This window comes from Chelonia mydas, chromosome 1 (genome assembly GCF_015237465.2).
Source record: "Chelonia mydas isolate rCheMyd1 chromosome 1, rCheMyd1.pri.v2, whole genome shotgun sequence".
NCBI classification, from domain to species: Eukaryota; Metazoa; Chordata; order Testudines; family Cheloniidae; genus Chelonia; species Chelonia mydas.
The window spans coordinates 316,530,399-316,556,578 of NC_057849.1; the positions used below are offsets into that span (position 1 = coordinate 316,530,399).

Genomic DNA, 26,180 nt, shown 5'->3' on the forward strand with positions numbered 1-26,180 from the left:
TCCTGGAGAACACAATCCACCAGACCACATGAAAAATGCCATATGCAAAACTACATCATGAAAGTTCATCTTTCATTTGAACACGGTACTAAATTTAACACAGTGCTTAAATAAGATAGAGGGCTCCTCTTAAAAAACAACAACACTGCTTAAATGCTTCTATGATTACTTCCAAACTCAATTCATGATTTTCATCAGTGCTGAATACGTAAATCCATGGCAAAGTCATTTGTTGAGGGACCAATCCTGTTCTCATTGAAATAAATGGGAATTTTGCCATTAACACAGATAGGAAAAGGATCAGGTCCTGTAACTGCTCAAGAAAGTAAGATTGGTCCTGATTGGGGGATATGCATTATAAATCCAAGTAAGGTAATTAGCAATCACCAAGACACATCACTTCAGTAATTTAGTTAAGATGAGGTTGATCTTACTCAGACATATTGCTTAACAGAGCTTCAAAACAGATCTGGGTAAAAATAAACCTTACAACTTGTTAAAAATAAAAATCATAACCTGAAAAATACCTCCTCAAGAAAATGACATTTTCTTTTAATGCCAAACATGCTAGGGGAGTGTTCATTGTAGCCTGAATGTGAACTAGCCTAAGAGAAGTATGTTTTTATGCCTTTCAGTCAGAGGAGATACATAGCATCTGCTAACCAATATTTAACAAAGTACATGACAAGGCTATTTAAAAGCTACTCATTTTAGTAGTTTATAATTAAAACAGAGCAAAGATGAGGAATTAGTAGTGACTGAGATAAACTTTGATTATTGTTCTGATTTTTCTCACAGATAAAGATAAAGCAAGAACCATTAAGGTCTATGTGCAAGTAAGGCAGCCAGACTAATTAGTGTAATTCACTTTTCCCATCCACATTTAGAGTTTTAATTTGTGCTGCTCTCCTTGTTTATCTTATTTACATTATTTGTTTTAATGAAAAACTCTTTGGTGATAAACTGTTGAAGAATATTTTTTAGAATGAGGAGGCTATGGTGAGTTTGAAAACCAGTTTGTGAAACATGCTTCCACCAGTCATTTTTCTGGTCCATTTAATTTTTTCTGTAAAGGCATCTGGCAGGGGAATCTGTCAATTAGCCCATAATTCTATTTAAATTATTCACCGAAGACAAAGGCTCAAAACCGTATCCAACATTCTAACTTTAGAAATTGTAGAGAATCACTACAAATCAAGTAACTTGAAGGTGTTTGTATTTACAAAAATGGCTGCACGTTTTGACAGACTATACAGATGAAATTAAGTATCAGGGGTTAGCCGTTTTAGTCTGTATCCACAAAAACAACAAGGAGTCTGGTGGCACCTTAAAAACTAACAGATGAAATTAGTTTTTATTTCTTATGATACTTGTCAAGGTTCCTTCACCACTCTGAACTCTAGGGTACAGATGTGGGGACCTGCATGAAAGACCCCCTAAGCTTATTCTTACCAGCTTAGGTTAAAAACTTCCCCAAGGCATACATTTCTTTCTTGCCTTGGGAACTAGCTTAGGTTAAAAACCTGGTACGCTGCCACCACCAAGCAATTTAAACAAAGAACAGGGAAAGAGACCACTTTGGAGACGTCTTCCCCGCAAATATCCCCCCAAGCCCGACACCCCCTTTCCTGGGGAAGGCTTGATAATAATATCCTCAGCAATTGGTACAGGTGAACACAGACCCAAACCCTTGGATCTTAAGAACAATGAAAAATCAATCAGGTTCTTAAAAGAAGAATTTTATTTAAAGAAAAAGTAAAAGAATCACCTCTGTAAAATCAGGATGGTAAATACTTTACAGGGTAATCAGATTCAAAACATAGAGAATCCCTCTAGGCAAAACCTTAAGTTACAAAAAGACACAGAAACAGGAATACACATTCTCTCCAGCACAGAGAATTTCACAAGCCAAAAAAACAAAAGAAAATCTAACACATTTTCTAGCTAGATTACTTTCTAACTTTACAGGAGTTGGAAGGCTTGCATCCTTGATCTGTTCCCGGCAAAGGTATCACACAAACAGACTGACAAAAGCCTTTTCCCCCCACTCCAGATTTGAAAGAACCTTGTCCCCTCATTGGCCATTTTGGGTCAGGTGCCAGCGAGGTTACCTTAGCTTCTTAACCCTTTACAGGTGAAAGGATTTTGCCTCTGGCCAGGAGGGATTTTATAGCACTGTATACAAAAAAGTGGTTACCCTTCCCTTTATATTTATGACAATACTGAATTTGCATGGTTCAATTTTACAATAAGAGAGGTCTCTACTTGGGGGGGGGGGCGGTGTGAGAGAGAGAGAGAGAGAGAGAGAGAAAGTATGTAAAAAAGGAAAGATACAATATCATCTGACATTAAATTATAACCAAAGAGGTTTGATACTGTCTGCTGTTCGAGTGTATGCATCTGCAGGATGAATTATAATCTTTTCATGGTAGCAAGACTCTGGTGAAATGACTTTAGGTGAGTAAACTTTCTCAAATAGGTCAGAAATTGAAGAAGTGTAAAAACTTGACCCTACAACTTCAATGTCCTGGTTAATATTTACAGAATAATGAGAAGCTATATGCCTTTTATATTAGTAGAACTTTAACTGTACAAATCCTTTTAATTTAAGCCTTTTCATGAGTAGGAAAATAAGATAGGTTTTCTCTTTATTACTCTTCTTATTTATTTGCTTATCTTCATTCTTCTTTCTTTCTTTGTTTAGTCTCCTGTTGTTTTGCTTACTTTATTTCCTCCATAAATCTTTCAGGAGGTGTTGGAAAATGCTACAATAGGTATGGACATAGGTTTTAATATGCTATGAACCCACTTGATATTTTATAATACTAGAATATATAATATATTATATAATTATATAATACTGCTATGGTGACAGGTTTATCAGCATTTCTACTAGAAATAAGGGCTGTCAAGCAATTAAAAAAATAAGGGTGATTAATCGCACGATTAAAAATTTAATCGTGATTAATCACACTGTTAAACAATAGAATACCATTTATTTAAATATTTTGGGATGTTTTCTACATTTTCAAATATATTGATTTCAATTACAACACAGAATACAAAGTGTATAGTGCTCACTTTATATTTATTTTTTATTAAAAATATTTGCACTGTAAAAATGGTAAAAGAAACAGTATTTTTCAATTCACCTCATACAAGTACTGTAGTGCAATCTCTTTATAATGAAAGTTGAACTTACAAATGTAGAATTATGTGCAAAAAATAACTGTATTCAAAAATAAAACAATGTAAAACTTTAGAGCCTACAAGTCCTACTTCAGCTAATCGCTCACGCAAACAAGTTTGGTTACAATTTGCAGGAGATAATGCTGCCCACGACTTGTTTACAGTGTCACCTGAAAGTGAGAACAGGCATTCACATGGCACTGTTGTAGCCAGCACTGCAAGATATTTACGTGCCAGATGTGCTAAAGATTCATATGTCCCTTCATGCTTCAACCACCATTCCAGAAGACCTGCGTTCTTATTATTAGCCATTATTTATGGAGGACACCTATATACCTTCCTACCAAGACTACAAAAAGAAGGATTCTGGGTGGACTCCTCTTGAAGGTCGAAACAACAGACTGGACTTCTATATAGAGTGCTTCTGCCGACGTGCACGGGCTGAAATGGTGGAAAAGCACCATCACTTGCCCCATAACCTCAGCCGTGCAGAACACAATGCCACCCACAGCCTCAGAAACAACTCTGACATAATAATCAAAAAGGCTGACAAAGGAGGTGCTGTCGTCATCATGAATAGGTCGGAATATGAACAAGAGGCTGCTAGGCAGCTCTCCAACACCACTTTCTACAAGCCATTACCCTCTGATCCCACTGAGGGTTACCAAAAGAAACTACCCTGTTTGCTCAAGAAACTCCCTGAAAAAGCACAAGAACAAATCCGCACAGACAGACCCCTGGAACCCCGACCTAGGGTATTCTATCTGCTACCCAAGATCCATAAACCTGGAAATCCTAGACGCCCCATCATCTCAGGCATTGGCACCCTGACAGCAGGATTGTCTGGCTGTGTAGACTCCCTCCTCAGGCCCTACGTTACCAGCACTCCCAGCTATCTTCGAGACACCACTGACTTCCTGAGGAAACTACAATCCATCGGTGATCTTCCTGAAAACACCATCCTGGCCACTATGGATGTAAAAGCCCTCCACACCAACATTCCACACAAAGATGGACTACAAGCCGTCAGGAACACTATCCCCGATAATGTCACGGTAAACCTGGTAGCTGAACTTTGTGACTTTGTCCTCACCCATAACTATTTCACATTTGGGGACAATGTATACCTTCAAATCAGCAGCACTGCTAATGGGTACCCGCATGGCCCCACAGTATGCCAACATTTTTATGGCTGACTTAGGACAACGCTTCCTCAGCTCTCGTCCCCTAACGCCCCTACTCTACTTGCGCTATATTGATGACATCATCATCATCTGGACCCGTGGAAAAGAAGCCCTTGAGGAATTCCACCATGGTTTCAACAATTTCCATCCCACCATCAACCTCAGCCTGGACCAGTCCACACAAGAGATCCACTTCCTGGACACTACTGTGCTACTAAGCGATGGTCACATAAACGCCGTCCTATACTGGAAACCTACTGACCGCTATGCTTACCTACATGCCGCCAGCTTTCATCCAGACCACGCCACACGATCCATTGTCTACAGCCAAGCTCTACGATATAACCACATTTGCTCCAACCCCTCAGACAGAGACAAACACCTACAAGATCTCTATCAAGCATTCTTACAACTATAATACCCACCTGTTGAAGTGAAGAAACAGATTGACAGAGCCAGAAGAGTACCCAGAAGTCACCTACTACAGGACAGGCCCACCAAAGAAAATAACAGAACGCCACTAGCCATCACCTTCAGCCCCCAACTAAAACCTCTCCAACGCATCATCAGGGATCTACAACCTATGCTGAAGGATGACCCATCACTCTCACAGATCTTGGGAGAAAGGCCAGTCCTTGCTTACAGACAGCCCCCCAACCTGAAGCAAATACTCACCAGCAACCATACACTACACAACAGAACCACTAACCCAGGAACCTATCCTTGCAACAAAGCCCGTTGCCAACTGTGTCCACATATCTATTCAGGGGACACCATCATAGGGCCTCATCACATCAGCCACACTATCAGAGGCTCGTTCACTTGCACATCTACCAATGTGATATATGTCATCATGTGCCAGCTATGCCCCTCTGTCATGTACATTGGTCAAACTGGACAGTCTCTATGTAAAAGAATAAATGGACACAAATCAGACGTCAAGAATTATAACGTTCAAAAACCAGTTGGAGAACACTTCAATCTCTCTGGTCACTCAATTACAGACCTAAAAGTTGTAATTCTTCAACAAAAAAACTTCAAAAACAGACTCTAACGAGAGACTGCTGAATTGGAATTAATTTTCAAACTGGACACAATTAACTTAGGCTTGAATAGTGGATGGAGTGGATGGGTCATTACACAAAGTAAAACTATTTCCCCATGTTTATTTCCCCGCCTCCACCCCCCACTGTTCCTCAGACGTTCTTGTCAGCTGCTGGAAATGGCCCACCTTAATTATCACTACAAAAGGTTTTTCTCCCCCTGCTCTCCTGCTGGTAATAGCTCACCTTAAGTGATCTTGTTACAGTGTGTATGGTAAGACCCATTGTTTCATGTTCTCTATGGGTATGTCTACACTACGAAATTAGGTCGAATTTATAGAAGTCGGTTTTGTAGAAAGCGGTTTTATACAGTTGATTGTGTGTGTCCCCACACATGTGCTCTAAGTGCATGTAGTCAGCGGAGTGTGTCCACAGTACCGAGGCAACCGTCGACTTCCAGAGCGTTGCACTGTGGGTGGCTATCCCACAGTTCCCACAGTCTCCACCGCCCATCTGAATTCTGGGTAGAAATCCCAGTGCCTGATGGGGCTAAAACATTGTTGCGGGTGGTTCTGGGTACATATCGTCAGGCCCCCGTTCCCTCCCTCCCTCCGTGAAAGCAAGGGCAGACAATTGTTTTGTGCCTTTTTTCTTGAGTTACCTGTGCAGACGCCATACCACGGCAAGCATGGAGCCCACTCAGCTAACCTTCACCGTATGTCTCCTGGGTGCTGGCAGATGTGGTACTGCATTGCTACACAGCAGCAGTTAATTGCCTTTTGGTAGCAGACAGTGCAGTATGACTGGTAGCTGTCATCGATGTAGTCCTGGGTGCTCTTTTAATTGGGCACCTGGGCAAACATGGGAGTGACTCAGCCAGGTCATTTCCCTTTTAAGTTTCGTCTCGTGGCGATTCAGTCCTACCGGCAGTGCACTGTCTTTTAACCTCCAGCCAGCAAAAGATGATGGCTAGTCGTCATACTGCACCGTCGTCTGCTGAGCACCCAGGAGATGATGACTGCTAGCGGTCGTACTGCACAGTCTGCTGCCAGCAAGATGTATAAAGATAGATGAAGTGGCTCAAAACAAGAAATAGATCAGATTTGTTTTGTATTAATTTTCTCCTCCTTCCCTCTGTGAAATCAACGGCCTGCCAAACCCAGTTTTGAGTTCTATCCTTGAGGTTTTGAGTTCTATTCTTGAGGGGGCCATTCAGTTTCTCACAAAGCCATCCCCTTTGTTGATTTTAATTCCCTGTAAGCCAACCCTGTAAGCCATGTCGTCAGTTGCCCCTCCCTCCGTCAGGGCAACGGCAGACAATCGTTCCGCCCCTTTTTTCTGTGCAGACGCCATACCACGACAAGCATGTAGCCCGCTCAGATCACTTTGGCAATTAGGAGCACAGTAAACACCACGCGCATTATCCAGCAGTATATGCAGCACCAGAACCTGGCAAAGCGAAACTGGGCGAGTAGGAGATGTCAGCGTGGTAACATGAGTGATGAGGACATGGACACAGACTTCTCTCAAAGCAGGGGCCCTGGCAATCTGGGCATCCTGGTGCTAATGGGCCAGGTTCATGCGGTGGAACGCCGATTCTGGGCTCGGGAAACAAGCACAGACTGGTGGGACCGCATAGTGTTGCGGGTCTGGGACGATTCCCAGTGGTTGCGAAACTTTTGCATGCGTAAGGGCACTTTTATGGAACTTTGTGACTTGCTTTCCCCTGCCCTGAGGCGCAAGAATACCAAGATGAGAGCAGCCCTCACAGTTGAGAAGTGAGTAGCAATAGCCCTGTGGAAGCTTGCAACGCCAGACAGCTACCGGTCAGTCGGGAATCAATTTGGAGTGGGCAAATCTACTGTGGGGGCTGCTGTGATGCAAGCAGCCAATGCAATCAAAGATCTGCTGATATCAAGGGTAGTGACCCTGGAAAACGTGCAGGTCATAGTGGATGGCTTTGCTGCAATGTGATTCCCTAACTGTGGTGGGGCGATAGACGGAACCCATATCCCTATCTTGGCACCGGAGCACCAAGCCGGCGAGTACATAAACCGCATGGGGTACTTTTCAATAGTGCTGCAAGCACTGGTGGATCACGAGGGACGTTTCACCAACATCAACGTGGGATGGCCAGGAAAGGTACATGACGCTTGCATCTTCAGGAACTCTGCTCTGTTTGAAGAGCTGCAAGAAGGGACTTTATTCCCAGACCAGAAAATAACCGTTGGGGACGCTGAAATGCCTATATGTATCCTTGGGGACCCAGCCTACCCTTTAATACCATGGCTCATGAAGCCATACACAGGCAGCCTGGACAGTAGTCAGGAGCTGTTCAACTACAGCCTGAGCAAGTGCAGAATGGTGGTAGCATGTGCATTTGGACGCTTAAAAGCGCGCTGGCGCAGTTTACTGACTCGCTTAGACCTCAGCGAAACCAGTATTCCCACTGTCATTACTGCTTGCTGTGCGCTCCATAATATCTGTGAGAGTAAGGGGGAGACGTTTATGGCAGGGTGGGAGGTTGAGGCAAATCGCCTGGCTGCTGGTTTCACACAGCCAGACACCAGGGTGGTTAGAAGAGCACAGGAGGGCGCGGTGCGCATCAGAGAAGCTTTGAAAACCAGTTTCATGACTGGACAGGCTATGGTGTGAAAGTTCTGCTTGTTTCTCCATGATGAAACCCACCGCCCCTTGGTTTACTCTACTTCCCTGTAAGCTAACCACCCTCCCCTCCTCCCTTCGATCACTGCTGTCAGAGGCAATAAAGTCATTGTTGCTTCACATTCATGCATTCTTTATTCATTCATCACACAAATAGGGGGATAACTACCAAGGTAGTCCAGGAGGGGTGGTGGAGGAGAGAAGCACCAGGAGGGGTGGTGGAGGAGGGAAGGACAAGGCCACACAGCACTTTAAAAGTTTAAAACTTTAAAACTTATTGAATGCCAGCCTTCTGTTGCTTGGGCAATCCTCTGGGGTGGAGTGGCCGGAGGCCCCCCCACCGCGTTCTTGGGCGTCTGGGTGAGGAGGCTATGGAACTTGGGGAGGAGGGCCGTTGGTTACACAGGGGCTGTAGCGGCGGTCTGTGCTCCTGCTGCCTTTCCTGCAGCTCAACCATACGCTGGAGCATATTGGTTTGATCCTCCAGCAGCCTCAGCATTGAATCCTGCCTCCTCTCATCACGCTGCCACCACATTTGAGCTTCAGCCCTCTCTTCAGCCCGCCACTTACTCTCTTCAGCCTGCCACCTCTCCTCCCGGTCATATTGTGCTTTCCTGCACTCTGACATTGTCTGCCTCCACGCAGCCGTCTGTGCTATGTCAGTGTGGGAGGACACCATGAGCTCAGAGAACATTTCATCACTAGTGCGTTTTTTTCGCCTTCTAATCTTCATTAGCTTCTGGGAAGGAGAAGATCCCGTGATCATTGAAACACATGCAGCTAGTGGAGAAAAAAAAAAAGAAGAGGCAGTGGTATTTAAAAAGACACATTTTCTAGAACAATGGCTACACTCTTTCACGGTAAACCTTGCTGTTAACATTACATACACAGCACATGTGCTTTCGTTTCAAGGTCGTATTTTGCCTCCCCCCACCACATGGCTAGCCCCTCACCCCCACCCCCGGCTAACAGCAGGGAACATTTCTGTTCAGCCACAGGCAAACAGCCCAGCAGGAACGGGCACCTCTGCATGTCCCCTTAAGAAAAGCACCCTATTCCAACCAGGTGACCATGAATGATATCACTCTCCTGAGGATAACACAGAGAGATAAAGAACGGATGTTGTTTGAACGCCAGCAAACATACACTGCAATGCTTTGTTGTACAATGATTCCCGAGTACGTGCTACTGGCCTGACGTGGTAAAGTGTCCTACCATGGTGGGTGGAATAAGGCTGCCCTCCCCAGAAACCTTTTGCAAAGGCTTTGGGAGTTCATCCGGGAGAGCTGCAAATGCCAGGGCAAATTAATCCTTTCACATGCTTGCTTTTAAAACCATGTATAGTATTTTAAAAGGTACACTCACCGGAGGTCCTTTCTCCACCTGGCGGGTCCAGGAGGCAGCCTTGGGTGGGTCCGGGGGGGACTGCCTCCAGGTCCAGGGTGAGAAACAGTTCCTGGCTGTTGGGAAAACCGGTTTCTCCGCTTGCTTGCTGTGAGCTATCTACAACTTCATCATCATCATCTTCCTCGTCCCCAAAACCTGCTTCTGTGTTGCCTCCATCTCCACTGAAGGAGTCAAACAACACGGCTGGGGTAGTGGTGGCTGAACCCCGTAAAATGGCATGCAGCTCATCATAGAAGCAGCATGTTTGGGGCTCTGACCCGGAGCGGCCGTTTGCCTCTCTGGTTTTCTGGTAGGCTTGCCTCAGCTCCTTCAGTTTCACGCGGCATTGCTTCAGGTCCCTGTTATGGCCTCTGTCCTTCATGCCCTGGGAGATTTTGACAAATGTTTTGGCATTTCGAAAACTGGAACGGAGTTCTGATAGCACGGATTCCTCTCTCTATACAGAGATCAGATCCCGTACCTCCCGTTCGGTCCATGCTGGAGCTCTTTTGTGATTCTGGGACTCCATCATGGTCACCTCTGCTGATGAGCTCTGGCCAGCGTGGCAAGCTGCAGGTCACCATGCAAACAGGAAATTGAAATTCAGAAGTTCGCGGGCCTTTTCCTGTCTACCTGGCCAGTGCATCTAAGTTGAGAGTGCTGTCCAGAGCAGTCACAATAGAGTACTCTGGGATAGCTCCCGGAGGCCAATACCGTCTAATTGCGTCCACAGTACCCCAAATTCGACCTGGCAAGGCCGATTTAAGCGCTAATCCACTTGTCAGAGGTGGATTAAGGAAATCGATTTTAAGAGCCCTTTAAGTCGAAAAAAAGGGCTTCATCGTGTGGACGGGTGCAGGTTTACATCGATTTAACACTGCTAAATTCGACCTAAAATCCTAGTGTAGACCAGGGCTATGTATATAAATCTCCCCACTGTATTTTCCACTGAATGCATCCGATGAAGTGAGCTGTAGCTCACGAAAGCTTATGCTCAAATAAATTTGTTAGTCTCTAAGGTGCCACAAGTACTCCTTTTCTTTTTGCGAATACAGACTAACGCGGCTACTAGTCTGAAACCTATAGATCTATGAGACATCTACCTATTTACTCTGCAGCTACCATTGATAGATTGTTCCTAAATTATTCTGTTTATATACCACGTTTAGTAACAGTGGTAATCAAACAAGCATTATGTGAACTTGCTGATAGTGGGCTGATGCTGTTAAATACAATACAGAGAAAAAAAGAGAGGACACAAGAGTTAATTAAAAGACATTCACTGTAGTTACAACTTTGCAAAGTGACAGAATAACAACACTACCTAGCCCTTTTATAGCCATTTTCATCAGTAAATGTTAGAGCACTTTAAAATGGAGATCAGTATAATTATTGCGGCTGGGGAAACCAAGGCACAGAGAGGTGAAATGACTTTCCCAAGGCCACACAGCATGCCATTGACAGAACTGGGAATAGGTCCCGGGCCTCCAAAGTTCCAGTCCAGTGCTCTATCCAGTAGTCAACAATACCTCTCTCCCACAGACAAAAGCTACTATCTTTTAAAGAGGTATCTGTAGCAAAACTATTGGTAGTTCTAAAACATTTCTTAGCCACAGGGAGGAATTAGTGGACCAATGACTGTCAGCTGTACCTGGCAATAATGCATTGACAGTAGCCTAAATTATATTCCACACACTGTGTGGTTCTGAAGTGCTCTCATTTCACTGGATACTTAAAGTGGACTATCTGACCATGTTCATCTCTCAAACCTGGGATCTGACTGCATGGTAGAGTATTGGGGGCCCATCCCTGGTCCTCTCTCCCTGCATCTTCTGCACTAACCTAATTACAAGTTCTACAGCCCTAGGGGAAACTCCCTTGCCCACTATGGTCCTAGTGGCAGGGAAAAAAAGAAAATCAGAATATCTGTACAGCTGTTTGATAGGAAGGGCATGTTAATTCCCATGAGTTCCTTGCTCTGTGAGTAGCTGTGCATTTCCTACACAGAACAGGCACAGTGTCACAGGTCCCAGTCAACTGTCCCTTGTGGTCGCTCACTAGACTGCTGTGAGGAGAATCCAAGCCTCTGGATCCCAAGATGTTCTAAACATCTCAAAGCCTAAACAGCATCCAGCTACTGTCCCAGTCTTTGGGGTCCTTAGACACACTCTAAGGCAGAGACCATCTGCCTAACTCCTGGGCTCAGTACTGAGTCTTTAGATTCCCCTGTAGCTTAAACACAACCTCTCCCAGATCTCCACCCTAAGGTGTGACCCTTCTGATTTACCATTAAGTCTCGGAAGGCAGATGGGGGATGTGAAGCATGTAACCCATACAGATACCCTGCACATGTTTCTAACACTGTAATGGTCTTTATTTGATAGCACAAGAAATACATAGATCCATACAAAAATAAATTCTACACACATTTCCCTGCCGCAGTTTCCTCCCCACTCCAAAGCATTCTTTGGTCTGAGGTTGAAGTCACTTGAATAACCCAGAGTCCTGCTCCACTGCCTGGCTTGTCTGAAACATGGATCCTTACTTCCTTAAGTCAGCTTGTTTCATTGCCATTGGTCAGTCTGACCCCCTTCCCTTCTCCCGCCTGGACTTCCTGTGTGTTGTTCCCCAAGCTCCTTCTGTGTGGTTCTGGGTATCTGTATGTATCCCCCTACCACCACGTGCCTTTTTTTGTTCTGTATTTTGGTAACTTTCCATTGCTCCAAAAACCTCTCCCCTCAAACCAGAAGGGGGAGTGTAAATGTGATTTCCCCTAAGATGCAGTTACTCTTTAGCATAACCATTAGGTGTCTTAAAGCTGAGCATTTCCCATTGTCTTCAGTCTGGTGTGTACATGCTGCAGGCCCTGTCCACAATAGCAGATACACATACATAGGCTTTCCATGATACAGAAATTCCATGATACCAACTTCTTATCATCAACGAGAATTCATGAATTGTATAGACAGATTCCACAATTCATCACACACAATTCCTCTGCTGCACAGTGCTGACCATTATCAGAACTAGTCAGCCCAGTACAAGCCAATTTATGTGCCCTGTGGGCACCTACACATCCTTCCTGCCATGTAAATTAGGGACTGGATTGGGTCCTAAATACATAATTTCATAACTATTACAGAAAAATAAAAAAACATGATACTAAAAAAGTACTGTGATATCTAAATACCCCATAAGATTCCAGTTACATATTTACTCCACAATATTTGAGATAATAAAATATTCTCTCGTGATGTCTGGCTCTAGACCACTTGAAATTCAACATTTCATTATTAGACAAACACAAATACATCTATCATAAAACTTCATTCAGTTTACACCTGTTATTTTAAGTGCATAAAGCTTTACATGACAGTCCCCAATTACACATTTAATTTAAATCTGTAATTTAAAAAAATGCTACAAACTTTTATTGAAGATTAGCAGCTATATTATATACAATAATCACTCAAAACCTTGCCAATTCTCTTTGGTAACTCAACATTTCCTCAGTATGTGCAGTATATGCAGCATAGACCCCTGTACAGTAAAGACAGGGAAATAGAGGCCATTCTGCAAATACTGAGGTATGAGGATAATTATCTATCTACCCTAATGCAAAGGTGATAAATATGTAATGGAAAACACCCTGTCTATCACATAATTAAGTTACAATGGGTGGGATTTTCAAAGCTCTCAGCATAGGCCTCATTCTGCTTCTATTGAAGTCATAGAATCATAGGACTGGAAGGGACCTCGAGAGATCATCTAGTCCAGTCCCCTGCAGTCATGGACTAAGTATTATCTTGACCAAACTATTTGCTTCAACAAAGAGCAGAATTAGGCTAATGCTGAGGATGCATAAGTGAGCCAAATCCTTGAAAGCAGGCCAAAGGGTCCACTCAGAGTTATTGGTTATATGGTAGGAGCTGTGCTAACCCCACATTGGACCCATTTAAATTTCTAGTATATGAGAGGGGTGAACATATACCACCCATACCCAGTGTTAAATTAATAACGTTGTGGCCTGCCAGTTAAAATCCATTCCAGTGTCTGTCATTCATCCACGTGTCCTCTGAACAAACCGTCTTGCAACTGGAATGACAGTGTTGCAGTTCAGAACGGAGGTGTTTTAGCACAAACACTCTAGCCAGTGATTATAGTGAGTCACTTTCAAGAACAACAAACACATAATATTTTGATAAGGAAAAAAAATTAAAAATGTAGTAATGAAAAATTTACAAAAATATATGACTAAATTATTGATATACTAATTTAACCTAAATATTTGCAGTATTTAAAAAAGTTTATCTACTTAGGTAGATGTAGGTATTTATGTGGCCTTTGAGGTATGACAAAGTAAGAGGCTTTATGTATGTCTACAATATACATAGTAGGAATAGAAAGTTCTGAATTCTTTACTATGTATATTCCATAGCTATTTGCTTTGTTATTGTAGCTGTGCTGTTCCCAGGATATGAGAGAGACAAGATAGGTGAGGTAATATGTCCTGGACCAACTTCTGTTGGTGGAAGGTACAAGCTTTCGAGATAAGGAGCTCCTCTCTGTGTAGCTTGAAAGCTTGTACCTTTCACCAACAGAAGTTGGTGCAATAAAAGATATTACACCTCATTACCTCATCTCTCTATGTATATTCAAGATATGCTGCAAAATTTCAGAGATACTGAGTTCAAAGGATTTAGGAGATACACTTCTAGCCATGCTATAAATCAGTGTTATTTAAGAACTCCTGTGGTGCCATTTAAAAGTTCAATATTTTTCCTCATTATAGTTTAACGGAAAGAAATCAATACTTGCTGAAACAGCGTAATTCAACTAATTAAATTCAGTATCATTTGATGAGCTTTTTTGCATCTTGTTTATTGAATAGTACATGAGGTATGTATCTTCTATAATATTAGAACCTTCAAGGGGGTTTCAAAGTGTTTTTTAAGAAAATTGTCTATGAAAAGATTCTTATTATTTATCTTATTTTAACCTTTCTTTCATACTCCATGACTTTTTAACCAATGGATCAAAGAACACAGATCACAACCTGACTCTCAGAAGAGATGAAACGAACAATGGACAAAAAGGTCATTCCACACACTGATTAGAATGGTTAGCTCTTAAGAGAACTCATTTTTTGATTCCAAATACGTAAAAGTAAATCTTCCCTGCCATCAAATCACACTCAATAATTCAACTGCAGAGATCACTTGCTCTGAAGAAAATATTCTTATTTTATAATTGTTGTGCATTTCTGATGTCCTTTAAATGTCACTAGTCTTTCTGTGCATTAATATTTTGAACTGCGGATTACACTGTTTGACTTTTTACTCATTTTCCTCAAAATTACTAGTGATCTGAGACACAGGGCCAGAAACTTCCCCAACCACCACCCTGAAAGCATTAGTTAATACAGTCTTCTATAGAGGATTTATTTGACAATCCAGTTATTAGTTTGAAAATCTTGTTATATTCTGGAAGAAACCATTGTTAAAAAATAGAGAAAATAGTGATAGCTAGATATGGCTCAAATACCAACTTCTGAAATTGGCCAAACGGCTAGGTATGATGGCTCTCAACAAGGTGAAAAATTGAAGATGACACTTTGACAGAACAATCTTCTGTTAATCTTCTGATAACATATGGAGTTGCATTGTCCTTGTAATTAATTTCATATTTTTCAGAAGAAATAATTATTTACAGAAATACACCTTAGGGTCCTGAAAATAAAAGCTTATGACAAGTTGATGGTCTTATTTTTCCCTTTCATGTTTTTCTTTTCATGAATACTGACAAAGACTTTTGATCACTATAGAGCATATTTAAAACACTAAAAACAGCAATTAGATTCTTGTTTGATTCTGTATGAATCTATCTTCTTCATGGCATTTTCGGCCTTACTCGCAAATCATAAAATACGATGTTTGAAGAACATGGTCAAAAAAGTTGTTGCTTCTATTATTTGGAGCGGCAAGAGAATTTATATCTTCATTTACAGGACTTTGCAGTTGAAAATATGATTGATAGTGAGAATGTATTAATTTAAACAGGAAAAACGACATAAAATTACTTCATTTTATCTAATATTTAATATGGTAGGTAGTTCATATGTTCACTCTCATACATTATGAAAAAGTAAAAACATAAAATACCTGTGTGAAAGTTGCAGCTTTCTCAAAGATTTTGCTGTCTACATGGTTAATAAAATTTAAAACTAAGTAAGCATTGACATAGACCATAACAGACTTTCAACTTAGAGAGACAAGGTAGGTGAAGTAATGTCTTTTATTGGACCAACTTCCGTTGGTGAAAAAGACCAGCTTTCAAGCTTGTAAAGAAGCTCTTCCCTTGGGGAAGCGCAACAGCAATGCAGTTGTATTGCTGCGGCTGTGCTGCAACAGCAGTATCATTGTAGACATACCATCAAAGTCATCGGAACTTATTCTCTACTGTTTAATCAAAGCAAATAGGTCCTCATTTTCTGATGTCTCATGTCGAACTTAAGAATTTTGGGAAATCCACTGGAGGCGTTCACTGTCCTGCCAGCTTTTCCTCACACAGCACCTTCCTTCTTTCTTCCATGCTGTCCCGCATCCATATATGTTCTGCTATAACCTAGATTGTAAACTCCTTAGAGCTTTAATAAATATTTGGACAGTTTCTACTACAATATAGTCACAAACCCTTATTTGTGCTACCATAATATACATTATTATAATTTATGTTAAATGTATATTTTCTTTTCTGAACATTTTATACTTTTCTTTTACACTGTATTAGAAGGACTATATTTAGTCGTTTTGCTGCTTATGTAAAATATCTACCATAAATTCATCAGATGCAAACTTGGATGTGATCATTAATGATTCCCAAGATCTGTTTTAAAAGAAAATAAATAAAATTGTCTTCACAAAAATGTGCATGATGTGTGTATCCAGAGAAGAGGTTAAATTACCTAAATATCTAATTATCTTACAAAGATACATACCTCTGCTCTATAAGCTTTGTAAGTTACCTACTTCCTTAACTGTCAAGGTTTCATTTTTAAACGTAAGCATTACTTAACAAAATATTTAATGCTGTTTTAATGTGAATAATGATATAAAAGGGCTACAAACATAAAACTGGAGTATTGCATTTTAAAAGTGACTAGTGATTTGCATTGCTTCAATTTTTGCGAGTCCAACTTAAATGGACTGATTTTCAGAGGGTCAATGACTATATTTTGGCTAAAATTTAAGTTTATTGAAAATGTACACACACACACGTGTGATTTACACAGGTCCTGAGCATCCACAATTCCTTGTTCTCAGCACCTCTGAAAATGACTGTACTATATGGGTAATCAATTAAGTTGTAATGCAAAGATGTAAGAAGAATCCTAAAGGATATCTAAAGAGAATAACACATATAAAATAAATGTATATGAACTTTTAAAGTTCTGCATCTACAAAGCAAAAATACACTGAAATAGCCAATCTATGTTTAAATTCGTGTGAAAGGGCTCTTTTATGGACTCAAACATTTACGAAGCTGAAAGGATACTTAGGAAAGAATCCAAGAAAAAAAGTTTTAAAAGCAAAACTTCAAAGAGATTCTAAAATCTATCTCAGCCAGGTCAGAAAGTCAAATATCTTTCCAGAAAAATTTGATTCCATCTGAATATATCTGTACTGAAGAAAGGACTAAGATAAACCCCTATAAAGAGATGAGCCAATGGAGAAGGGACAAGAGTTGATAACTGAATCCAAGCAAGCATCTAAAAGGTATATTTCTCCATCTACAGTGAACACAATGAGAAAGAAAGTGAAATAACAGCTACTGAAAGTTGATGCAATTTAGAAAGGAACAACTGGAATGGTACAAGAAAAGGGGAGAGAAGAAAAAGAAAAGGAAGACCAGAAGAAACTCACTCCACTATGAAGAAAAGAAGAAGCCTTGACAAAGCTAGGACCAATAATGAGGCCAAAACCCTGAAAAATCCTTCAGCTCCTGTAGTGTTCTGTAGGAGGATGCCATCACCAAACCTGATGCTTCATGGGTAAAAACCCCCACCCTCATGTAACCTGACAAGTGTTGTATTTATTTCAATACTGAAATTGTTTTAATTGGATACTGGAAAGAGAACAGTTTTTCCTATTAACCCTGAATAGCAGAACCATGTATTCCTAGAGAGGATAGGTAAATAGACTACAGTAAAACAGAGAGATTGAGTGTGATGTAATCTGAATGTAAGATTCTGAGTTTTCATCTATGCTGCCTGTCCAGAATCACTCTATGCAAAATATTGGGTGAAAATATATGCTGAGCTTTTGAGAGAACGCTCGTCATATGGGTTCTTTAAATGACTGAATTAAAGCTCTTCTTCAGATACACAGTTTCCTAAGACTTAATACCAACACTTACCTTTGTCCATGTATACATTAATAAAACAATCCATTATAAACCAAACACAATTCACTAACCTTGAAACAAACTTCCTTTTATCATTTATAAATTGTTAGGATTATATGAGATAATTAGAGAGAGGGACCATCAATTAATTTGGGGGATAATTAACCGCTGAGCCAGCACATTTAGAAAAGAGCACTCTCTACAGGATACAATTCTCACTCTTATAGAAAGCATAATCTGATGGGCACTGTCCAAGAAGGAGACAAAACTGAAGGAATTGTAAGTAGAAAAACACTGTTTCATTACTTATTTTATATTATATTTTTTGTAGAGTAGTCAAATTTTGAGTGCTTGTGTTTACGTCATGGCATCCCCTAGGAATGGTAAAAAAAATGGGGACTACATCATGAGAAACAATTACTAATGTAGTCCATCCAATGTTGTTTCTTTGGGTTATATGTAATTTAGCAATTTGGTAATAAAAGTCACTGACTGCTGATTATCCTAACATGTATAAGCAACCCTTTCATACACATAGGACACTAGATATAAGTGAAATTAATATTTTACAACAAAATAATATTGACCAAAAAAACTTTGAGTCTGTCCGTAAGGACACAACTGCAGCTCTGAATTCAAAAGGCCTGATCCTGAGTTATATGGATAGGTCATACAAGCTATATTTTAGATCTGGCTGGAAAACATCTTATTCATTAAAATTCTGACTTGTATCTGACAAGAAAGTTAAAATTAAACTGCTGTTTTTAAAAGTCAAAACTGGAGGGGAAAAGCTGAAAGGGGTAAGATTTTGGCCACATTGAAGTCGATGGCCAAACTCCCGTTCACTCCCATTCAGAAAGTGGAACAACACAAAAATGAGGAGGTTAGTTAAACAGAAATTAAAAAGGTACAGCGCCAAAAGTGAAATCTCTGCAAGCTGCGTGGAAACCTTTAAAAGACACCATAATAGAGGCTCAACTTAAATGTATACCCCAAATTAAAAAACATAGTCAGAGAACCAAAAAAGAGCCACCGTGGCTAAACAAAGCAAAAGACGCAGTGAGAGGCAAAAAGGCATCCTTTAAAAAGTGGAAGTTAAATCCTAGTGAGGAAAATAGAAAGGAGCATAAATACTGGCAAATTAAGTGTAAAAATACAATTAGAAAGGTCAGAAAAGAATTTGAGGAACAGTTAGCTAAAGACTCAAAAAGTAATAGCAAATTTTTTTAAGTACATGAGAAGCCGGAAGCCTGCTAAACAACCAGTGGGGCCACGGGATGATCGAGGTGCTAAAGGAGCGCTCAAGGACGATAAGGCCATTGTGGAGAAATTAAGCCCTGGTCTACACTACAGGGTTAGGTCGAATTTAGCCACATTAGGTCGATTTTAAAATGAATGCGTCTCCACAACCAACCCAGTTCTGTCGACCTAAACGGCTCTTAAAATCGATTTCAGTACTCCTCGCCGGCAAGGGGAGTAGTGCTAAAATTGACCTTGCTGGGTTGAATTTGGGGTAGTGCAGATGCAATTTGATGGTATTGGCCTCCGGAAGCTATCCCAGAGTGCTCCAATGTGACTGCTCTGGACAGCACTTTGAAGTCCGATGCACTAGCCAGGTACACCGGAAAAAACCCCGGGAAATTTTGAATTTCATTTCCTGTTTGGTCAGCATGGCGCACTCAGCAGCACAGGTGACCATGCAGTCCCCCCAGAATCACAAACGAGCTCCAGCATGGACTGAAAGGGAGACACTGGATCTGATTGCTGTGTGGGGAGAAGGATCTGTGCAGGCCAAACTCTGATCAAAAAGAAGAAATGCTAATATATACGCCAAAATCGCAAAGGGCATGGTGGAGAGAGGCTACAATAGGGACACACAGCAGTGCCGCGTGAAACTTAAGGAGCTCAGGCAAGCCTTCCAAAAGATCAGCTGCATGGCATTCTAGGGGGGGGCCTTACCACTACACCACCACTGTCCATGGACACCTGCAAGGGGGGAGTCTCACGCAACAGGGAGGAGGATTTTGTGGATGCAGAACAGGAGGAGGAGGAGAATGCGCAGCAGGCAAGCGGTGAATCTGTTCTTCCCGGCAGCCAGGACCATTTCATCACCCTGCAGCCAATACCCTCCCAAAGCGGGATCCCCGACCCTGAAGCTGGAGAAGACAGCTCTGGTGAGTGCACATTTGTAATTACAGTACAGGGTTTAAAAGCAATAGTGTTTAATGTTTGATTAGCCCTGAAGAACTGGGATGCATTCATGGCCAGTACAGCCACTGGAAAAGTCTGTTAACATATCTGGGGATGGAGCTGGAATCTTCCAGGGACATCTCCATGAACTCTCCTGGAGGTACTCTGAAGGCCTTTGAAGAAGGTTTCTGGGGAGGGCTGCCTTATTTCGTCCTCCACGGTAGGACACTTTACCATGCCAAGCCAGTAGCAAGTAGTCTGGAATCATTGCAGCACAAAGCATGGCAGCGAATGATCTTGGGTATTGGTTGCACTGAAGCAACATTTGGTCTTTATCTTTCTGTGTTAGCCTCAGGAGAGTGATATCATTCATGGTCACCTGGTTGCAATAGGGGAATTTTTGTAAGGGAACAGTAAAAGGACCCCGTTCATGCTGGGCTCTTTGCGCTTGGCATCATCCCAGAGAATAGCCACGCGGTGGGGAGAGAGGTGAAGGGATCATCCCAGAGAGTAGCTATGTGGTGGGGTTGGGGGAGGTGTGTGCTGCACATCCACCCGAAAACTGCAGCCCCTTCTTTTAAATAGGGAGCAATACTGGTTGGGTTTGCCATGGGAAAGGAGGATGCTGCAATTTGAAAACATTCCCACATGATTCGAAGGCGTAAGAAGCCAACCCCGCAAACCAAAAGGCTTACCATAGCTGCATGGAAACCGAATTCTGTTGCCCAGCCGTTTGTGATGTGTTACCATACCGGCAGGCACTTAATTTAAAAGGCAAAATGCGACCTTGTACCTAAAGCACATGTGCTGTCTGCTGTGAATTGCTTGATTCACTGTGAAAGAGTCTCCCTTTTGTTCTCAGAAATGTATCATAAATTTTACTCTCCCTTTTTATCTCTCCCCAGGTGCAAATGTTTCATTACTCCCCCTATCATCTCCGTCCCTGAGGTTATCGCAGATTAGAAGACGAAAAAAACACACTCGCAATGACATGTTTCTGAGCTCATGCAGTCCTCCCGCATAGATAGGGCACACCTTAATGCATGGAGGCATTCAGTGGCAGAGGCCAAGAAAGCATTAGGTGAGCGCAAAGAGCAGAGGCAGGAGGCGATGCTGAGGCTAATGGGGGACATGATGAAGTGTCTATTGGAGCTGCAGAAAAGCCAACAAGAGTGCAGACCATTGTATAACCAACTGCCCTCCTCCCCAAGTTCCATATCCTCCTCACCCAGATGCCCAAGAATGCGGGGGGGAGGCTCCAGGCACCCAGCCACCCCACTCCAGAGGATGGCCCAAGCAACAGAAGACTGTCATTCAAACAGTTTTGATTTGTAATGTGGATACAATAAGCAATGTGGCTTTGTCCTTCCCTCCTCCTGCACCCCACCCCACCTGAGCTACCTTGTCAGTTATCTCCCTTTTTTTTTTTTATTAATAAAGAAAGAATGCATGGTTTCAAAACAATAGTTACTTTATTTCCTTTGCCAGCTGTGATCAAAGGGGGGAGAGTGGTTGGCTTATAGGGAATTAAAATCAACAAAGGGGGCAGGTTTGCATCAAGGAGAAACACACACAACTGTCACACCGTAGCTTGGCCAGTCATGAAACTGGTTTTCAAAGCCTCTCTGATGCGCAGCATGCCTACCTGTGCTCTTCTAATCACCCTGGTGTCTGGCTGTTCAAAACTGGCAGTCAGGCGATTTGCCTCAACCTCCCACCTGCCATAAACATCTCCCCCTTACTCTCACAGATATTATGGAACACACAGCAAGCAGAATAACAATGGGAATGTTGATTGTGCTGAGGTCTAACCTAGTCAGCAAACTGCGCCAGCGATCTTTTAAACCTCCAAAGGCACATTCTACCATCATTCTTCACTTGATCAGCCTATAGTTGAACTGCTCCTTACTACTGTCCAGGCTGCCTGTGTATGACTTCATGAGCCAAGGGAGCAAGGAGTAGGCTGGGTCCCCAAGGATAACTATTGACATTTCAACATCCCCAACGGTAATTTTCTGGTCTGGGAAGTATGTCCCTTCTTGCAACTGCTCGAACAGCCCTGAGTTCCTAATGATGAGCATCATGCACCTTTCCCAGTCATCCCATGTTGATGTCGGTGAAATGTCCCTTGTGATCCACCAGTGGTTACAGCACCATTGAGAAGTACCCCTTGCGGTTTATATACTGGTTGGCAAGGTGGGCTGGTGCCAAGATAGGGATATGCGTTCCATCTATCGCCCCACCACAGATAGGGAACCCCACTGCAGCAAAGCTATCCAGTATGACCTGCACATTTCCCAGAGTCACTACCCTTGATAACAGAACGTCAGTGATTGCATTGGCTACTTGGATCACAGCAGTCCCCACAGTAGACTTGCCCACTCCAAATTGATTCCTGACTGACCGGTAGCAGTCAGGCGTTGCAAGCTTCCACAGTGCTATCGCCACTCGCTTCTCAGCTGTCAGGGTAGCTCTCATCTTGGTATTCCTGCGCTTCAGAGTGGGGGAAAGCAACTCACAAAATTCAAGGAAAGTGGCCTTACACATACAAAAGTTTCGCAGCCACTGGGAATCATCCCATACCTGCAAGACTATGCGGTCCCATCAGTCTGTGCTTGTTTGCCAGGCCCAGAATCTGCGTTCCACTGTATCAACCAGCCCCACTGCCACCATGATGTCCCAATTGCCACAGCCTGTGCTTTCAGGAACGTCTGTGTCCATGTCCTCATCACAATCGGCCTCGTGTTGGCGTCTCTTAGCCCAGTTCTGCATATACTCCAGGATAATGCGCAAGGTGTTTACAATGCTCACAACAGCAGCAGTGAGCTGAGTGGGCTCCATGCTTGCCGTGGTATGGTGTCTGCACGGGTAACCCAGAAAAAAAGGTGTGAAATGATTGTCTGCCGTTGCTTTCACGGAGGGAGGGACAACTGACGACATGTAGCCAAAACCACCTTCGACAATGTTTTTGCCCCATCAGTCATTGGGAGCTTAACCCAGAATTCCAGTGGGAAGCGGAGACTGCAGGAACTGCGGGATAGCTACTCACAGTGCACCGCTCTGTGAGTTGATGCTAGCCACAATATTGAGGACGCACTCTGCCGACTTAAGGCACTTAGTGGGGACATACACTATCGACTGCATAAAATTGCTTGCTAAAAATCAACTTCTATAAAATCGACCTAATTTCGTAGTGTAGACATACCCTAAATGAATTCTTTGCATCGGTCTTCAAGTCTGAGGATTTGAGGGAGATTCCCTAACCTGAGACATTCTTTTTAGGTGACAGATCTGAGGAACTGTCCCAGATTGAGGTATCATTAGAGGAGGTTTTGGAAGAAATTGATAAATTAAACAGGAATAAGTCACCAGGACTAGATGGTATTCACCCAAGAGTTCTGAAGAAACTCAAATGTGAAATTGCAGAACTACTAACTGTAGACTGTAACCTATTATTTAAATCAGCTTCTGTACCAGAAGACTGGAAGATAGCTAACGTCACGCCAATTTTTAAAAAGGACTCCAGAGGTGATCCCGGCAATTACAGGCCTGTAAGCCTGACTTCAGTACCGGGCAAACTGTTTGAAACTATAATAAAGAACAATTTTGTCAGACATATAGATGAACATAATTTACCTAGGAAGAGTCAACATGGTTTCTGTAAAGGGAAATCATGCCTTACCAATCTGCTAGAATTCTTTGAGGGGGTCAACAAGCAGGTGGACCAAAGGGATCTAGTGCTTATAGTATACTTAGATTTTCAGAAAGCCTTTGACAAGGTCCCTCACCAAAGGCTCTTACGCAAAGTAAGCTGCCATGGGATAAGAGGGAAGGTGCTCTCATGGATCAGTAACTGGTTAAAAGATTGGAAACAAAGAGTAGGAATAAATGGTCAGTTTTCAGAACGGAGAGAGGTAAATAGTGGTGTCCCCCAGGGGTCTGTTCTGGGACCAGTCCAATTCAACATATTCATAAATGACCTGGAAAAAGGGGTTAACAGTGAGGTAGCAAAATTTGCAGGTGATACAAAATTTCTAAAGATAGTTAAGACCCAGGCATACTGTGAAGAGCTACAAAAGGATCTCTCAAAACTGGGTGACTGGGCAAAAAAATGGCAGATGAAGTTTAATGTGGATAAATGCAAAGTAATGCACATTGGAAAGCATAATCCCAAATATACATATAAAATGATGGGGTCTAAATTAGCTGTTACCACTCAAGAAAGAGACCTTGAAGTCAGTGTGGATAGTTCTCTGAAAACATCCACTGAATGTGAAGCAAAGTCAAAAAAGCTAACAGAATGCTGGGAATAATTAAGAAAGGGATAGATAATAGGACAGAAAATATCATGTTGCTTCTATATAAATCCATGGTACGCCCACATCTTGAATACTGTGTGCAAATGTGGTCGCCCCATCTCAAAAAAGATATATTGGAATTGGAAAAGGTTCAGAAAAGGTCAACAAAAATGATTAGGGGTATGGAATGGCTTCCGTATGAGGAGAGGTTAATAAGACTGGGACTTTTCAGCTTGGAAAAGAGATAGCTAAGGGGAGATATGATTGAGGTCTATAAAATCATGACTGGTGTAGCGAAAGTAGAAAAGGAAGTGTTGTTTACTCCTTCTCATAACACAAGAAGTAGGGGTCCCCAAATGAAATTAATAGGTTGCAGGTTTAAAAGAAATAAAAGGAAGTATTTCTTCATACAATGCACAATCAACCTGTGGAACTCCTTGCCAGAGGATGTTGTGAAGGCCAAGACCATAACAGGGTTCAAAAAAGAACTAGATAAATTCATGGAGGATAGGTCCATCAATGGCTATTAGCCAGGGTGGGCAGGAATGGTGTCCCTAGCCTCTGCTTGCCAGAAGCTGGGAATGAGTGATGGGGAGGGATCACTTGATGATTACCTGTTCTGTTCATTCCCTCTGGGGCACCTGGCCCTGGCCACTGTCGGAAGATGGACCTTTGGTTTGACCCAGTAGGGCTGTTCTTATGTTCAGTGGTGTTAATATTTCACCGTCCAGGTTTCAAAGTACTACTAGTAGTTCAAGTACCCACGTAGACTGACACGCATGAAAAACAAACTTTGTTACCACAGCTTTAGAAAAAAATTAGTATGTTAACTGTTGCCAATCCTATTTCATTACATTTGGTAAACACTATATGCCACCCATTCAATGTTCCTTTTTTTAATGTGATGTCAATTTAAAGCAGTGGCACAAGGATCTGGGCATGTGGACTGCTGGAGGAGCCAAATATACATTACTGCAAAAACAAAAAGTTCAAAAGAAAATCAATCCCCCACCTGTCATTATTTACTAATATTAGCAAGTAAAAGAATAGATAGATTTTCCACGGCTTTATATACTCAGGATAATTCTATCTGCAGACTATGTGGAACTAGAAGTTAATGACTTACAAAAAAGCACAAGAATTGCTGTACCTACCAAGAATGTAGCAGTTACAGGAAAATTCCATTTCTGAAATGTGTTAGCACACGTAAGCCACTGAATACTATTGATTTTTCTGTAGTCTAGCAACTTCAAAATATTTGTATAGTACATTCAAATTGAGCATTTACAACACTTGTTCTCTTTCTATTCCACATCCTGGTTTGAATTCTCTGACCATAATTTGCCAATAAGTTTAAACAGCTTTCCTAGCCCTCTGTTATGGAGAAAACCTTGAAAATATAACCTGAGTGCATTCTGAACTTAAATCTCATAAACTAGAAGACAAAATGAAAAAGGTTGGTTGAAATTTTTCCATCAAAAACTGTTTTTCAATGGAAAACGGGGCGTTCAACAAATTTTTTTTAACAAGTCGTGTCTGCTGTTTATGGAAAGTTTTTACTTTTTGTCAAAAACACTTCATAACAAACATTTCTGGTGTTTGGCCCAAATCCGAAACTTTTCTACTCAGAAATGCTGCCTTGGTGGCTCATGTGAATTACAGTTCGAATACCTCATGCCTTGTTCTCCTTTATGGGCTGGGTTGCCCAGTTGGACTACATCTTAGAAAATGCATCACGGCCAGAGACTTCCATAATTTATCACAGTGACCCAGCAAGAGGAGAGACGCTTGTGCATCATGAAAGATGTAGTCCATCCAGGGAG

At 41.9% G+C, this 26,180-nt stretch overlaps 1 protein-coding gene across 3 annotated transcripts in view; it reads right to left on the reverse strand.

Moving 5' to 3' along the window:
- Positions 1 to 26,180, reverse strand: part of TBC1D22A (TBC1 domain family member 22A) — a 448,171-nt gene that overhangs the window by 9,496 nt on the left and 412,495 nt on the right. The window contains exon 13 of one of the 3 annotated variants that reach the window (XM_037889080.2): positions 15,559 to 16,351. The exons of the other annotated variants lie outside the window; for them this stretch is intronic. Within the exon in view, the coding sequence (XP_037745008.1) occupies positions 16,310 to 16,351 (42 nt within the window). The 3' untranslated portion in view covers positions 15,559 to 16,309. Of the gene's footprint in view, positions 1 to 15,558; positions 16,352 to 26,180 lie in introns of those variants that run through there. 3 annotated transcript variants of the gene reach the window in all.